This window comes from Meleagris gallopavo, chromosome 1 (assembly GCF_905368555.1).
Source record: "Meleagris gallopavo chromosome 1, MGAL_WU_HG_1.1, whole genome shotgun sequence".
Lineage (NCBI taxonomy): Eukaryota > Metazoa > Chordata > Aves > Galliformes > Phasianidae > Meleagris > Meleagris gallopavo.
Genome location: NC_139404.1, coordinates 55,180,594 through 55,199,036, shown reverse-complemented (window position 1 = coordinate 55,199,036; position 18,443 = coordinate 55,180,594). Strand labels below are relative to the sequence as shown.

Below are 18,443 nucleotides of genomic sequence, written 5' to 3'. Positions count from 1 at the left end.
GTACCCAGCATGCACGCAAGAATTTCAGTCTTTACTTTTACTTGATGGTCAGCTTTTCCTGTTGTACCTCTTCCAAACTTTGTGTAAGGCGTGTAGGCTCTAAATTACCTGGAAATGCTATTTTTCTCCCCCCCAGTCTACACAAAGTAGGAAAACAAGGAGAGAGAAGAGTATTTTTTAAAAAGGCCCAACTTTATTTCTCTGTTTCATTTCTTCACAAGAAAACTGTCTGTTCCTGTCCACAGAAATACTGGCAATAAGTCTACGTTAGCTTAAAAAACTCTTTTGTATGGACGTATGCTGCAGTTCGCTTTCAACCCAAATAGATGGATAGTCCTTGGATCTGAAGTTAATGCAACATAACTCTTTACTCATACACTTCTCGTGTTGTTTAATTTAGTAGCCATACCAACACTTCTTGAAGGAAATCAATGCTCATTAATTATGATCCCACTATTTAACTCTTCCATATTTAGTACTCTGCCAAAACTAACACAGAAGCATGGAAATAGAAATACTGTGTTCTATTATTGGCCATACTAGAGAGTATTCAGGGTTATCTGGAAGGCATCCTGTTAATAATAAACTCTTCCTCTCTAACCCAATGAATTATAAATGAGTTAGTTTTGTTATGAATTTATTGCATAAGAATTTGGACTTGTTGTTTGATACTTATTTATAAATCCTGCTACATAAATACCTCATTTCTTCTCCTAGGATGCTGATTCCTTTGCCACAGATATCTGAACTCTGAAAAAAAATAAAAATCACCACAATCTTCCTGTCTGTTCACCCTGGATGTCTACCTTTCCTTTGTTCCTCTGTGCAAATGCTCCAGCATCACTGGGGAGACCATATAACGTCAGAGTAGCTCTGGAGCGTGGTTTCCCCTGAGCGCTGCTGCCCCTAGATGTGCTATGAATGTGCACTTTTCTGTCTGGACACTCCGAGAGAACTGGGAGCTATTAGCCTGTGACAGACCTATAAATGTTAACAACTCTGTACTCCCCATAGCAATTCCTTCAGACAAAAGATGTGTGGAGAGCCAGAGTTGGGTACAGACTCCCGATATCTCCATTTCAGAAACACATGATTCTATAATATTGCCAAAAGATAGCTTCAGTACTAGCAATAACAAGAAACTGATCATCTACTCTTTGAGCTGTCCACTATGGGACAAAACCCAAGGCAGAGAGAATATATTTTGCTAGGGTTTGACCTATAATACTCCACTGAGCTGATGTGGCTGGGGACAGAGATGTATTTTGCCCTTTTCTCTCCACAATATTGGTGTAGTGTCACTAAGATTTTCACTAAGCATGATAAATTTCACCTCTGTTTGGCAAAAGCTTCCGAGAACTGATTGCCAAATGAAGAAAATTTGATCCCAGAAATGTGCACAGTTAGGAGCAACTAATTGAAACCAGAGATTCTAGAGCTGTTGGGGATCCAGTGCAATGATTGCTGCTTGAATTTAGAGATTGATTTTCAACATTTTTCAAGACTTTTCTAGCATCTTTTGCGTTTGCTCTGTATCCTCAATTTCTTTCTTAAGAAGCTGTGCTCTGCTTTGCTAGTGTTGTCCAGGAGTTCCGTACTTCCTGTGTTCTCTCTTTTAACTTTTCTTTTTCAAATGTATATGCAAAGATTAATAAAGCACTCCACACTATCTGAAGAAAGGTTTGGTTCCAAGTAACACTAAATTCAGCTACTGTAATTGTGAGCACAGTCAGATGACTTAGGTGTGATACTACAGTAAGATTTGGTAGTCTCATCCCATCCCACATGAGATGCCACTGGGATTGGTAGCAGATCTGATATTAAGCACTTCACAGTGAGACTCTTAAGTAGACTCTATGTACCATTGCTATGGGAGCACTGAGAATGAGAAAAGATAGGAAGCAAGACAACCAGGGCATTTCACTTCCAGCCTTCATTTCACAGACTGCCTTTGTGAGATCAGTAGAAGCTACTTAAATTTTCTGTACATGAAACATTTTTTCATTTGTTAAATGGGAATATTACCATCATCAACCAAAGTTGATCCAAGCTGTAATGCATGAGAAATTTGTGAAGTAATATAGCTGGAGGTTTCAAAGTAAAAGATGAAGTTGCCTGTGTCCCTGTCATGCTCTCCTCAGCTATTATGTACTGAAACAAGCTGATATGTTAGTGATCTTGCTGTACTGATCTTGATTCCCTATTTAGTATTTCTTATTTCTCTTTTTTGCTGTGGTGCCTGTGATGATCCTGCAGTTCTGGACCCCTTGTCAGACTTGATAAATAGCTTTGCTCTCTTTTACAGCCAGCACCAGCAGAAAACCTATTGATTTTTATTTATTCTGATGGTGCTGCAGTACTCTTGTCATCTCCTATCAGTATGCTGGGTATCCTCTTCTCCATTAACTAACTATTAAAACCAAACAGAACACAAAAATTAAAGAAAAGAGTGCAGCATAATGTAGTATTGTCCTAAATAAGCTGTGAAGTGGAGTTTGTGTTAAGGCATTTTCCTTCAAATGAAGGGAGACACAAAGCAGAACTTGTGATAACATAACAGAACAGTGCAAGAAAATCCTCTAATGTCACTCTAAGGTTTCTAGATCTTTCAGATCCCACTAGGACAGGATCTGACACTGCAGCCACGGAGGGTTCCTTGATTTTCTCTTACTCTACTCTTAGACAGTGGTTAGAGGTTTTTTGGAAGGGACTCTGGAAATCGGTGTTGTTATTAAGCAAAGCAAGTGCACTCACTTTAGTTGAGGCAAATCACTGACTTAAGAGCTGGTACGTGAAATGAACGTATCCTTGGGCTACAACTCAAGTATATGGTTGAGTTGCTCTGCTTGGTAAGTTGTGCCCATGAATAGCAGGGCCCCACTGTGAGGGGTTTATAGAATCAAATATGGGTTGGAAGGGACCTCTGGAGCATCAAGTCCAACCCCCTGCTAAAGTGAATTCCCTACAGTAGGTTGCACAGGCAAGCATCCGAGTGGATCTTAAATATCTCCAGAGAAAGAGACTCCCAGAGGTGGAAATACACCTCTGTACTTTTCCTGGTTTTAGTCAGTGATTTGAAATGTGGAACAGAAGGAAGTCTTATGCTGAGGATGTATCTTTTTTCCCTCCTTCTTCCTTGCATTTTTCCTCACTTGTGGGATAGGAGGCTTGCCATGACCTCACCGTACTGAACAGTGAAGTCTCCAGTATCTCTGCCTACCATGAATAAAATCCAGGCTTCTACCTTACAGTTTTGGTGCTAATAATAAAGAGAATGATAATAGTAAGTAGCAAGGACCATATCAAACTAGAGGAATGTGACTGTGATACTTTTAAACAGTGCAAACATCCCCATGCACTGTGCATACGCAGAATCGGAAGCTAATTGTTGTTATGTGCCAAATCGCATATTGGCAGGATTAATGCAGCAAAGCCCCTGGCATCATGAAAACCTTAACCCCAAATGCTCTCTTTTGGCAAAAGAAAGAAATTTGGACTCTGGGCTACTCTTGCTATTAGATAACTGGCAGATCAAATATTTACAGGGACCATATTGTTTAGATTTTTCTTCATCCTGTTACTCTCAGCCAATCTGAACTCAGAGCAGCTGGGGTTTGTTTACCCACCAAGATCTGAATCTCAGGCAGGTTATGCAGCTTTTATATTCTGACTGGCAAATGATAACATATAGGAAACTAGTGATACCCAAGGCAGTGCATATCAACGTGTCTGTTATTGTGCCGATTTCTGAAGTTTGGTACAGTTCACCTCCCTCAATGCTACTTTATTTTTCTTGATGATTGAACAAAGAGTTTAAAGTATTAAGGGACTTGAGAATCTTTCAGTCTGTGGTCTTTGTAGTTAGCACTCTTGGAAGAATTTATGTCCCTCAGGAGAATAAAAACCCAAACCCGGGATTCCTGAGTATATATCCTCAGTAACTTTCATATGGAAAGAAAGTCTTCTTGATATGACTCTCCTATAATTTTAAAAAGAAATCAAGTCCATGTGTCCCTCTCCCCATTTTCCTGGTTAGGTTTGCTAGTAAATGTATCTTATGGCTAGAAATGAATTGCAACACTATTTTGAAAGGCTGGTGGAATGTGGGAAGTTCAGACATGCTGTGAGATGCCCTGGCCAAGAATACGTGCCCCGACCATGTCTGCCAGCTGTTGGAAAGCAATAGCAGCCAGCTGGGTGGTTTCAAGTCTGGTGATGTGCTGAAGAAGAGAGAAAATAAGGCAATAAAAGAAAAATCTGAAATGATCACCATCTGTTTAGAAAACATCATACCTGTTAAAATATGGATTTTCATTTTGTTCTCCTTGACTGGCTCCATTCATTGGAAGATCTGGACCCAGAGAATATAAAGCATTTCACCCTGGTTCAGTGTGTTGAACAGAAATGTGTTAATTTTGTTGAACCATTTGAGAAGAAATTCACTGCAGGGGGCCTTCTTTTGAAAGCAAAAAGGGCAGAAAACTTTCACATAACATGGTGCACACCTTGCAGACACATACCAGCTGCTTTTACAGAATACTAATCTGGCTTCAAAATTGTTTTGCGAGACTCCTGTTGCACAAGCCCAAATCAATCCAGCTTTGAACTGAAATAGCAACAATCTGCTCTGTCCTGTATAGGTATGAGACCTTGAGAGCTGCTCAACACATTCTTAACTGAGACTTCTGCCTTCAGAAAACACATTGGATGCTCCCACGTTGGCCTTTTGACTGCGTATAGTCTTGCCCATGTGTTAGGATGGCAGTGTGCCTGCACACAAAGTGTTATGCCAGTTTCACAGAGGTAGAAGTGCCAAGCAAAATGGACTTGGCTGGGCAGCCTGCAGAGCTTTCGGATTGTGCTGAGAGGCTGCAGTAAGTCTTTTTTGGTAACAAGAATGTCAGAGTAGTAGGACAAGTGTGTTCTCATGTTTGTTGACATCCGTATGTTGAAGGAGGTTGCTCAGGAAGGAAAGATGGTTTGCTGTGCATATGTCTGCTAGTGCTTGGCATAACTGAGGCAAGACTGGGGTATTAAATTGTAGGAGGAACTCTCAGCAGTCTGTGGAGAAAGAGTCATGGGTGGGTAGTTTTGTAGTGTTGTTGGGGTAATGGTTGGATTGCTGCTATTCCCTCACTCAAGGTAACAGTCAGCCCCCTTCCTCTGCCCCTTTTGAAGGTGTAATCAAGGCAAGTGTCTGATGCCTTACATGTGTAAAGAGTTACGGAGAGACTTTAAGGAAATCTTGGTGGTTGCCTGTGTCTGATTTCCATGAAGTACTAAAGAAGAGAATACTTCACTGTTAGCTTTAGCCAGGCTGTGGGTTAGTCTACCTGACCATCATGTGCCAGTGACTGAAAGAACTGCTTGCCACTCGAGGCAACCCTTTCCTTAGGTAACAGCTGTACTTTTCCCTCAAGAAACTGTAGTGATATGCATGGTCTTTTCCTGATGTATGCCTTAAATTCCTCAGACTGAGGGATGGGGGAATGGAAATGCTGACCCTCTGGTTGTGATATCTTTATAAGACTATGGAACCACAGAAAACATTATTCCTGCTGATCTGGAGTGTATGTTACCTAAATATAATGTACTGTAAATATAGATCATGATAGATCATCAGATGGGACAGAGAATTATTTAAAAAAAAAAAAAAAGAGGACTATCTAGGTATATAGCTATAGGTGGACAAGAATTAAAGGTCAAATAAGCATCAGGGCCTCTTGAGTTTAGACCCCAGGCTGGAGAATTCCTATAATATGTAGGTTTACTTTTAACAGATAATCCCAGCATTTTATCTTACCCATGCAAATGTGCCTGACCACACCTGTGGAAGAACCTAAGAGCTTTATGCCGTCTACTGGATAAGACTAATTTAGAATAATTGATTTCTAAATTTTTTTTTTATTTTTCATAATTTTTAACAATATTCATAATAGAATGCATTCCTTTCTAGATGATACCACTAATAAACCAGGCCTGTGATGTCTTGCTGAGTAACTTGAAAGCCTATGCAGATTCTGGCAGAGCTTTTGATATCCAAAGGTACGTTCAACATACAAGAAACTAATACCAGATTTTAAAAAAAAAGTCAATATCAGAAATTTGGAAATTATTCTAAACATTCACCTACTGTATGCATAACAGAAGTTTTTTTCCTCTTGCTTTTATAAGTGGAGATCTCAGAAAAAAGGATGTGTATGACAGATGCCTTTTCTTCTTTGGGGGGAGACACTGCATGCTTTAAAAGTAATTTTGAGAAAGCCTCTACAGTATTTCTAGCTGTTGTTTAATGAAGTTTTAACATCTGGAAACAGAAAGAAAAGTTGCACCAGTCCCTGTCCAGCCTGCCCTCTACTTTCTGCCAATAATGTACAAACATAGGAATTGACCTAGTATCAAATCCTTCTGTTCCATTACTTTCCTGCTTCTTTGTATGAGATTTCTTGAGCGCTTAATCATTCTTGCCACATTCCTCCTAACCCTGTCTAATGGCATGCTAGCCTTTTGTGAAACAATGAGATTGGTACTCCAGATGAGAATGCATCACTAATTTATAAAATGACACTTTAATATTTTCCATACTGTGCTTTCTCCTATTTATTATGCATTTATAATCATATTATCTTATTTTTTGTTGCTTTTTCCTCAGGGATCTTTCCTGAGCTGTTCTCAATATTGTCTACCTCCTTCTCTGAGCAGATACAGTTTTTTTTAAGGCATCTGTATGATGTATGCATAGTTCAAGTACATTCTTTCTGTTAGGCACTGTTTTACCTACACATCATTTGCTAGGTTGATCAGCATCTTCTGAAGTTCCTCATGATTTCCCCCAGCCTGTAGTGCAAATAATTTTTTTTTCATCTAAAGGAATGGATATTTAGCCACTATTTATCCATCCCCTGCACAGTACATATGTATGTATGCATGCAAGTGTCTGTGTGTGTACAAAGATCTCTTTATATTATACATCTAAGCAGTTACTACGAAACTTGGAGATACATTTCACTTACCATAGTGCTTTGATTAAAATTGAACTTTTCAGTTCTCCTAGGTTTTTCCCTTTTTTGCATTTGTCCTTTTTCTTTGCCTGGTTTTCTAGCTATTGATCCATGATGGGGTTTCACCTCTCCAGAGGTGCTTTTGTCAAGTAGAAATGAATGATATGGACCATCTGAAAATACGATCTTCCAGTTGTTTTATCATACTTCCATTTCAGCCAGTCAGACATATATAGATGTGATTCTCTCTGCCTTGAGAGCTATTTTTTGGTTGTAGGTACTCTATTTGCAATCTCTTGTCTTCTGTATGTTAGTTGTCTTTAGTCATTTTGTCTTTTGTCAACAACTCAAAATGTAATGTTTAAGCTTTTTCAATAACTTGGTGAAATAAGTGATTGAATACATCTGAAACTGTTTTATTGCAGAATCCCTCTTTTAATATTTCAGTGTCCAATAGTACCTTTAGTGTGTGTGTAAGAGGTGAAAATCCAAAGTTGTTACTTAACTCTATAGCATTTTTTTTCTTCCGCATTTGCCTTAGAGTCCTCAGAATGGCTGTGGTCCAAGTATCATAGTTAGAGATATTCTGCTTCATGGTATATACATGGAATATACTGGGCCTCAGTCCTGCATTTTTCTAATTCATGCTCATTCAGGTTAAGACACCAGAAGAATTTGATATTAGCTTTTTGTAGAAAAGAACAGTCACAGAAAAATATAGCAAAACAGTCAATTGTAAACAGATCAGAAGAATCAGATTGCAAGGATATTTCACATTTGCAGTTCATTATCTCAAGTTACTATATGTGCTAATGCTCATTAGAAATAAAGATGGATAAATGGTCAGATATGTGGGGAAGGATTCAGTAAGTTCTAAAGTGTTGATGCCAAGGTCTACACATTACTTGTAGCACTTAAAGAGTTTGCTTCTCTAAAGAATTACAGGTTTCATGTGATGTCAGTTCCTTCTGGTTTTGATCAGGATTTTGTAGTAGAAGGGAGCTATCAGTAACAAGAAAGAAATCCTTAATAGGAAGTTTTACTTAAGGACTTTTCCATTGAACCATAGAATCACCAAGGTTGGAAAAAAACCTCCAAGATCATCTAGTCCAATTAACTACTTGCCACAAATATTTCCCTACTAAACCATGTCGCTCAGTACCACATCCATGTATTTCTTGAACATCTCCAGGGATGGTGACTTCACCACCTCCCTGGGCAGCCTGTTTCATTGTCTAACAGTCACTTTTGGAAAATAATTTTTTCCTAATATCCAACCCTCACATCCCTTCTTGTCTTATCACTAGTTACATGGGAGAAAAGGCTGACCCTTACCTCACCACAACCTCCCTTCAGGTAGTTGTAGAAAGCAATAAGAACCTCCTTTTCTCCAGACTAAACAATCCCAGTACCTTTGTGCTTCAGATCCCTCATCAGCTTCATTTCCCTTCTCTGGACACTGTGGAGCCTCAACATCTTTCTTGTAGTAGTGAGGGGCCCTAGACTGAACATAATACTTGAGATGCAGCCTCTCCATAGCTGAGTACATGGGAATGATCACCTCCCTGCTCCTGCTGAATGTTAGTTCTTATACAAGCCAGGTTGCCACTGGCCTTGGACATCTGGGCACACTACTGGCTTATGTTCAGCTGAGCATCAACCAATACCCCCAGGTCTCTTTCTTCCATACAGTCTTCCAGCCACTCTGCCCCAAGCCTGTAGCATTGCCTGGGGTTGTTGTGGACAAAGTGAAGGACCAACATTTGGTCTTGTTGAACTTCGTCGCATTTGCCTCAACACAGTAATCCAGATAGTCCAGAAGTCTTGTGACTAACAGTTCAGACTGAACTGGGATGAGATGTTGTTTCTGCATTTTTAAGTGAGAAAGAAATTTTCTCTTTTGCAAACGACAAACACTGGTTATGAATTTCTGCATTAGATTTCTAGATAATAACAAATACACTTGATTTTTTAAAATAAATTATTAGTAAAATTATTGAGCTACACAAAAGCATTTTCATTTAGAAGACGTGATTGTTATTAGTAAGTACTGGCATATGTCAAAATGATGGAAACATCTGTTAAAACTCAAATCTAAAAACAAAAGAAAATCAGAGACTAAAATCAATGTTACATGGTGTTTATAGGATTAATATATTAATGAATATGTAAGTTATAGCTAATGGTTTATTATCCTCAATGCAGGTGTTACAACTGCTTTACTTTGGATGTTGTTGGTAGTGTAGCTTTTGGTACTGAAGTGGACTCTCAGAAGAACCCTGATGACCCCTTTGTTAAGAATTGCAGAACGTTCTTTGAAATGTCTTTGTTTAAGCCTCTTCTTTTTCTAATCCGTAAGTATAGTCCACCTTTGTCTAATCCTTTATGGTTATTTTCTGAAAATCATTCATGCCAAAGAAGCTCAAGCAGGAGCAGGAAGATGTATTGCAGACTTATTTCAGATGTGTTCAGAATTCAACCTACAGCCCAAGTATATCCTTTAGATTATCATAGTATGATCTACAACTCCTGTCATGGTTAATGTAACTTCCTCCAGAAACTGAGTCACAAAAAGCAATGCTTCATCTTGATTTGAGTGGAACATTTCTGGGACCGATAGCCTATGGGCTATACTTCTATATTAAAACAGAGTAACTGTTACCTCATACATATTTTATAAATTATGTGTGGCCCTTGGAAGCCTGAGAGCAAAGCTTTTGTGCTCCCACTTTATTTGGTAGAGAGACTGAAATCCCACCCATAAACAGCAGTGGACTAATAACCAGGAGAGAAGTAGATGAGCATAAACAGATAACATAAGTCCTTTAAATTCTTATTTAAATAAACAGAAGTAGCCTAGCTGATGGCTGTAAAGGAAAAGGATGGTTAAGTGCCAGCACAGGTTGTCTTTAAGAGAATCAATTTATTTTCACATGGGTAGATTGGGAATACAGCAATACGGTACAGAATAATTTAGCTCCAGGTCTGGAACGGTAGGGCAGTGAGAAGTGGGGCTGAAGAAGCTTCAACGTAATTAATATTGATAAGTTATTTTAGTATTGCTATCCAGACCTGTTCACAGTAGTGTCAAGTGCTGCAGTGGCAAAGCTTCCTGTGCCCATTTGATCCTACTGGCATTACAGATTGCACCCGTACTAGCAGCACATGAACTGTTTCCTTCTGGAACTGTGTATCCAGAATGTCCTGGGGTTAATGTTTAACCTGGTTGCAAAGTGGGATTTTTGACTAATTTCTGAAGGGGCAGAGATTTGTTCCTAGTTTCTAATACTGTGTCCTCCATTAAAATAAATAAATAAATAAAATAAAATTTGAAAACTGTGTTATGCTTTTGGCAGCAAGGGGTTTCTGATGTCTTTTTTTTTTTTTTTTTTTTTTTCTTTTTTTTTTTTCAGTCTTAAACTGTTCATGAGTTAATTACAGGTCTGTTGTAGTACAGGACTGCACTCTTGTGTCTTGCACCTGACTCTAAAGGTGATGGACTGGAGACCATCCTTGTAGTAACATTCTATCTTAAGAATCTTTGATCCGCTTTGAAAAGCAAAGGAGTGCAGTAAACCAATGCCCAAGTATTGAAAAGCTGTAAATGAGAGTGACTACCACACAGTTGCATGTGTCAGTGCCAGAATCTGCTAGGCTAAGTCAAGATCCCCCACTTTCCATGTGTAATTGTTTGAGTAGGCAAGGAAAATTATTCCTCCCTTTGTTGCATTGGCTCTGTGGCATCAGGAAGCTGAACTGAAATCTGGAAGCGTTATGGAAGACTTGCAAGTCAGGGCAAGCTTGGTGGGCATCTGTTCAAGCAGAGAAATCACAGCCAAAATGAAAATTGTAAAAGGAAGTGCTGTACTGACATACAGGAGTGGAAGGGAGAGAAAGTAGAAAAAACAGCTTTCACAAAAATAACGCATCCCAGTTGATGAGATTTGTAATATTAATGAAAGGAGGGGGGTATTACATGCTTTTCTACTTCAGTGTTTTCTTCTGTAAAAATCTCTTACAGTTTCTTTCCCATTCATAATGATCCCATTGCTTCGGATTCTGCCAAACAAGAAACAAAAGGAACTGAATGGATTTTTTATTCAAACTATAAAAAATGCAATTGTCTTCAGAGACCAGCAAGATGCAGCTGAGGTAAGGCTATTTGTGTGACAAATTTATGGATAAAGAAATGCTTTGAGGAAAAACTGGAAGTGGCACGAGCATCAGCTGAAAGAGGGAACTCAGTCTGTTTGAACATTCAAAGCAATTTAGTGAGGATTTTCTTCATTTTTAGCTTCATGTACCATCATCCAGGCTTAGTGCTGATGCAGAACTGTTAAGACATTACAGGAAAGGCTGCTTCTCTCAGTATTTCTGTTCAAATAAAGATGCAGAAAATGTTGCATCTGGGATGACTTTCCAACCCAGTTTCTAGATCCAGAAGGAAGGAGATTCATCATGTAGATTTTTTTCTCATCTTAGTCAGGAGTCATTAAGCTTTCCTTAATAAAAAGAGAAAGGGAAGAGCCCCTACAGAATGATTCAATCCTGTCATTATCTAGCAGGTGTCAAGGGTTTTACATATTCCTGTGGCAGTTTCTACTACTTTTGAAACTGGGAAAAGAGAACCTACATGTTTGTTTAAGAGCAGACATTTTGTATTGCTATGGCTAAAGAGAAAACTAGTAAATTCTACTTAGTATGTAAAACAATTGATGTGTATTAGTGACAAATCAGCCATTACCCATCTCTTTCACTTAGACATAAGGCAGTTCTGATTTTTGTTGTGTTAGTCACTGTTGTGAAGTATCTGAAGGCACAGACATTTTAATAAAGGTCTCTCTATTTATGATGTATGAAATATTTTGAACCTAGATGTGTGCTTCAATTTTGGAATATAAAAGTTCTTGAGATCTTCTTTTCCTTTTTGGCCATTCTTTGCTGCAGAGTGCATGTAGTTTGCTTAAAAACAAGCTAACCACTTAATTATGGATGTGTAGTGAGAAACAAAGAATATAAAAGAGAATTCCATAGTAAACGTAACTGAGACAAGTGTTGCATATCAGTTGACTTGAAATATGCCATAACATACCTATCAAGAAGCTTTTAACACTGAAATAAAGGAGATGTTTCTTTCCACTTTGAGATGAACAGCAATTCTGATGGGAATAATAGCACAGGTAAGGATGGATCGGATCATCCCAACTTCTTCTCACAGCTTAGCCCCACAGCTGTCACCTTTCAGGAAAGCACAGATTTTAATTTACGCAATGTTGTATCTAGGGCACATTTAAGAATCAAACTGATTTTCAAAAATATTACTGCTTTGTACTGTGTTGTGTGTTCTGCTCTTTTTCTTTGACACTCCTTGTAGTGAATTCTCATCTATTTGTTGTGCTTGATCATCCCATGCTTCCCTATCTTTCGTCCAGCTCATCTCTCTAAGTCCTTTCCCCCCACTAGCCTTTATGTCTTTTTCTCCACCCTTCTTTCCATTCAAAAGTTTGTGTGCACTGCTGAGTAGTCATAAATAATTCATGATTCAGAAACATGGGTGATGTATGTAAGCTTGTTGCAGACACTTCATTTCTATTGCATAGATCCAGTGGGAACTTCTAATAGCTCATTTATGGGACCGTATGTATGGAGAGTTTTGAGTCAGATTTAGTTAATGTATTAAGTACATGTGTGTTATGTATTAGTAGAATGTATTTCTGTGTCAGTAGCACTGAAAACATCAGTCAGGGACTAAATTCTTGTTTATATTAGAGATGGTTGTTTTCAGCCTGCAGACTGCCCAGATAAAGGACAACAGGTGAGTATGGTTAGGATAGAAAGAAAAGAAAAATGTGTTTCTAGGGACGAGCAGGAGTCAGCATTCTCTCCGTATGCAGTTTGTTTGCAGCTTTCAGTGGTTAATGGAGCAGAGGGGTTTAAGATTGTGTTGGAAGGGATACTGGGAGGTGCAAAACTCTCAGCCATAGGATTTGAATTTTGGGTGGTGCTGTGTGGAGCTAGGAGTTGGACTTGATAATCCCTGTGGGTCTCTTCCAGCTCAGGATAACATATGACAGTAGTAGCCCTGTATTAGGACAGCATGGAGGAAAGTAAAAGGTCCATGTTTACCTTAACAGCATATGCAAAAGTCCCTGACTGGCAGTGATCCCACCTGCTCCTGGACTTCTGCCTAATTTGCAAAGTTGTCATATGGGAACGGTTTCAAGTGCTAAGAGTTAGTCAGACTCTTAGGGCCAGCTTTCTGAGAGCATATTTAAATCCCCTATGCAGCTCAAGAATCATTAATGCGGCTTTCAAAACTGACTGAAAAGTTTGAAGCTTCCTTTATTTCCTACCTTTACCAACTGTCTTATTATCCGCTCTTGGAATTTGAAGTCGGTGGAGCACAAGTTTTGTTACCAGAAAAGACAATTAACAATTTGCCACAGACTTAAAAACGAAATGTGAAGTGGATCAAAATATAACTGCTGCCCAATTCAGTGTAAGAATGTAGTCTAAAGAGATTAGATGTCCCAGATAGCCCTGTGGTTGAAGAATAATTATGACCTGTGTCCTAGGTATAGCATGATGAATGATAGCCATTGAAATCAGTAGCAGTTTTGGCACTGAATTTTAATGATCCCATGATATAACCAGTAGCTACTGGTTTCTTGTGCTAATAATGAGAGCTGTAAGCAAAATCTTATGGTCTCCTTGTGCTGCGTTAGATCAATGGATATTCCTTAGACTGCCATATTCCTAGATGTTACACTGTTCACATCTTCTACTCCTCATTGATTTTATCACCATTAAAAATGTTTTTGTTTTTATCTTTTGGGGGGAAAAAAAAAAGCATTTGGAACGTACTGTAAAACAATGAAAAAGCTCCTTGAAAGTGATTCAGTTGAAGCTTGTCTTCCTCTCATCTGCTGTGAACATGAACAAAGAATAAAAAAGGCCAAAAAATGATGTGACAGGCAAAGTCAGCTTGTTATCATCCATGTTCCATCAGTAAATGAAACAATACTTCTGAATGCCTAAAGATAATCCTACAGGCAGATAGTAATTTTACAGCCAGGTTTAGATCTAATAATATGCTTGCAGCTCATATGAGATCTGTGATGACACTTTTTCTCATTCCATCAGTTAGTGCTTCAGATGTCATTTTAATTATATATTATATTTCTGTGGTCAGTCAAATAATTTCAGTCCTGGATATTCCACTCATTTGGATTATGTACAAAGACATTTAGTCATCATACTTTAGAAATTTTAATATATTACATTTATTCATGGATTCAAATTATTGTATAAAGCTTTTTGTACTGTTTACAGGAGAGCGAATTCACCCTGCTCAGAAGAAGCAGCACAAATTTAATGCACCACTCAACATCTACTTTAAAGACTCCAGTAGGATTTAAGGGTTCAAATATCTTACTCTGGTTATCTGCTCAGGTTTAAATCTTTCCCTTAGGCAAAATGTTTCCAGAAACGGAGGGGGTAGAATGTTTATTTGTTTCGATAAGTGATAGTTTGATAGATGTTCACTTAATAATCTGATAGGCAAATCATTATTCATGTATGATTTTTTTTTTTTTTTTTCTGTTAAGTTGTTGCTTGGTTCTTGACATGCCAGTCTGTTATAAATGATATTATCTACGTGAAGTCTTTCATGGTGCTCAAAAGTACAACCCCTAACACTATGGGATGAAAGTGACCTCCCTCAACAGAAGAAAGGCCAGAATTTCAATTTTAACCCATAGGGATAACATTGGGAATGTAACAATTTAAGGATATTGCAAAGCATTGATTTTTGAGGATCACAACAGATATGCAGGAAAATTCAGTTTTCAAAGTATGTACATTGTTGTTAAGGAGAACTGGAGAATTCATGGAGGTTCACAGAATCACAGAATGGCCAGGGGTGGAAGGGACCTCAAGGATTATGAATCTCCAACCCCCCTGCCACATGTAGAGCCACCAACCTCCACATTCAACACTAGACCAGGCTGCCCAGGGCCCCATCCAACCTGGCCTTGAACACCTCCAGGGACGAGGCATTCACAACCTCTCTGTGCATCTTGTGTCAGCACTTCACCACTCTCTCTGTAAAGAACTTCCCCTTGACATCCAACTTAAATCTTCCCTCCCTCAACATAAAACTATTTCCCCTTGTCCTGCAGTTATCAACCCTTTCAAAGAGTTGATTCCCCTCCTGTTTGTAGGCTCCCTTTAGGTATTAAAAGGCTGCAATGAGGTCATCCCGCAGCCTTCTTTTCTCCAGGTTGCAACACATTCTTCCAGTGTCTCTTAATTTTTTCGAGTCATAGTGTCTGCTGTGAATGCATAATACAAGGTCAGTGATCCATGCTAGGAAGATAGTGACCTTATGATGTTTCTGATGCTGATCAGCTGTTTCTTAGCAGTCTCAAGCTGTTTTGAAATGAGAGGGTGACGAGGCACAGAGAAGTATCACCAGAACTGTATTCATTGACATCTCAGCTGGCAGTTCAGTCAGTCAGGCTGGATTCCTATGGACTGCCTGAATGTTTTTGCTGTATGTCTGAAGCAGACAAATGATGGTTGGACATTAGTAAATACTTCTTCTCTGAGACTGGTCAGGTGCTGGAACAGACTGCCCAGAGAGGTGGTGGGGTCACCTTCCCTGGAGGTGTTCAAGGAACATGTAGATGTTGACTGAGGGACATGGTTAGTGGGAACTATTGCTGGCGGGTGGACTGGATGATCTTAGAGGTCTTTTGCAACCTTGGTGATTCTATGATTCTGTGATGGGAGAAGTGCTGCTCTTGTCCTATGTGGTGTTAAGCCACAAAGAAGCTCTGACGCTTTCAGTCATGTAGATGATTTGATCTCCCAAGGATTGATATGGCACTGGAATACTCTTTATTGTGCTAGATCTGAAATGACAGAGGTTGTCCTCTGGTCATCAACTGCCAGTGAACAATTACAACACCCTTCTCCATTTTTTTCCACTTCTTGTTCTCATTCCTGACTGATACTATGCCCAGTCCTTGGTAGGTACAAGCCCACATACCTGGGCAGGTACAAGTGGTTCCTGCTGAGTAGAACTTGGTCATTGCAGCATCGCCCGTGAGAGCCTAAAAGGGGCTGATGCGTCAGGAAACTGAGCTGAGTTTTGAGGACTGCTTGTGAGGGGGAGGTAACTGCTATAGTAACATGCTTTAATGAAGTAGTATCTTTTAATATCTTTCTGGGAAACGATGGCCTGGTTACAACTTTAATCTCTGGAACACTGATTCCCAAGGAACAACATGCGATGAGCTTCCCTAAGTGTTTTACCTAAGGGGAAGAGGGACGTGTGTGTGTACCTGCATTCTGCAGGATAAGGGACAATCTGAAAACCTAATTACTGTGGCACTCTGTTCTTTTCCCTTCCTTCCCCAGCTGTTCCCTGGAGTTTTTCCTTTTCTTGAACTAATGAACTATTTTATTCAAGAGCTGCTTGAAATGAGTTGAGCAGAGGTAATCCTCCTGAAAAAGTCTGATCCTCTCCTTGTCAAGGGAAAACTATACAATTACTAAGAAAACTTAGTTAAAAATTTGCTAAATGCTGTGTACATTCCAGGAGCTATGTGCGTGTTTGAACTGTGGAAAATGCAGTACAGATGTTTAAAAGTAAATATTTTTCTAAGGAAACAGCAGATGGGAGGATTAGACACTTTCTAATAGTGTGCAGTTTTCCTGCCATTGTAGAAAACTAAGCAAAACCTGTTTATATTTAAAAGAAGGTGGTGTCCGTTTAAGGATGCATAGTGCATGGCAATATTAAATTATCCGTTTTTATTGATTAGTAAAGTCAGTAAAACAAAAGATCAGCCTGGTCCTTTTGTTTTGCCAAGTCTGCAGGAGGGATGCTGCTCCACGAGGCTTTCTCATGGTTTGATCATATTCTTATCTGCTGCCTTTGTCAGGAGGAAAGTGAAGTGGGTTTTCAAGAAAAGCAAATCTGCCTTAAAGATTAAAAAAAAAAAAAAAAGATTTTGTGCTAAATATGGGGTCTGAGCCCAAATCGCAAACCTGCATTTCTGCTGTTTTAAGGAGAAGATTTAGTTCCTCTGGAATGTGTTAAAAATTTTCTGAACATTAAATCTGGTTTCTGTGCTTGGGCAGTGCGCAGTGATTCTAACAGGATGAAAAGCAGCATTATGTTAAAAGGAGTTTTAGCTATTCAGCAGCTTTTGAAAATCAAGCCATTAGGGCTTGCCTTCAAAGTTGCGTTCTTTCCTTATCAAATTTGAAGAAAAATCTTTTTTTTTTTTTTTTAAGGGTGAATTTTTTAATGAATTTTATAACTTCCTGAGGATTTTTATAAGCAGGAATTTAAACACAGCAAGGCCTTGAGTCCTCAGAGGGAGATGAACTTGAAGTCCTCGTTACTTTTGGTCACTAGTTCAAATTCTTTGGTCAGTGTGTTGTTATCTTTCCAAAGATTAATTGCAGGCCTACAAAACAGGATCTTTTGGTTTCAGGCTTGGACTGACATGCCTGGCTGAGGTGCTTTCATCATGAAATGCAGTTCCGCAGTCTCTCTGCTAAAAAGAGATCAAGGACAGAATAAGTCAGGAGAACGGTGACTTTCTCACCTCCCTGAGGTGTGGTGATAGGGAAGCAGGGAGAGTTTTGCATTGCTGCTGCATCTGTCCCAGCTCTGTGGCCCAGCACTCCTGTAAATGTGGCACAGTACAAGCACTGCTGTCACGAGGAGATAGCAAATGTCTGCTTGGCTACCTGCTGCCAGCCACCACATGCTAGATCTGCTTGCTATTACATGCCCTTTGACATTATCACACCATTTCTACTGCTTCCTCTGTTAAACATCAGAGTACTTTATAGATCCAAGGCAAGGAACAGGCAGGTGGTATAATGTATATATTATTTACCCCAATCCAGCAAGCCCTGCAGCAACTGTAATAAAATAATCTGACATCTGTGATGCTTTCCCCAATATCTCCATCTAGCTACGCTCCCATTTAGCCTTTTTCAGCCACTACTGTTTATCTTCAGTTCTTCAGGAGCAGCATCCCCTACCTGATATCTCACACGTCTTACCACAGGTGCAATTTAGGCTCCAAACTGCCCTCATGCGGGTGAGCAATCTCATTGGTTTCTTGGAGCACTGCTCACATGCATAGATTTACATTGAAGGATAGAAATGAAATCAAAGAACCAGGATGTTCATACTGACTAGACTGGTGAAGTTTTTGGGTATATGGAATTGCCAGGAATGATCTTTCAGACCGTACAGGAAAAATGTGGTTATCTTTGGAGAAAAAGCTAACCTCACTTGTTAAAAGGTGAATGGAAGAGGTACTTCAGGTGGCCTTCAAAAAAAAGGTATCTTTAGCCCTCACTGGGCAGAACTGGGGAGGTTCAGATGTGCCCTCTAGCAGCATTACTCCACAG

The 18,443-nt window shown here is 39.3% G+C and overlaps 1 protein-coding gene across 5 annotated transcripts in view; it reads left to right on the top strand.

Moving 5' to 3' along the window:
* The window catches only part of TBXAS1 (thromboxane A synthase 1), a 246,457-nt gene that overhangs the window by 143,421 nt on the left and 84,593 nt on the right, over positions 1-18,443 (top strand). For all 5 annotated transcript variants that reach the window (XM_085228360.1, XM_085228350.1, XM_085228340.1 and 2 more), the window contains 3 exons: positions 5,957-6,045; positions 9,207-9,355; positions 11,023-11,153. In XM_085228360.1, coding sequence (XP_085084486.1) covers positions 5,957-6,045; positions 9,207-9,355; positions 11,023-11,153 — 369 coding nt within the window. The remainder of the gene's footprint in view (positions 1-5,956; positions 6,046-9,206; positions 9,356-11,022; positions 11,154-18,443) is intronic.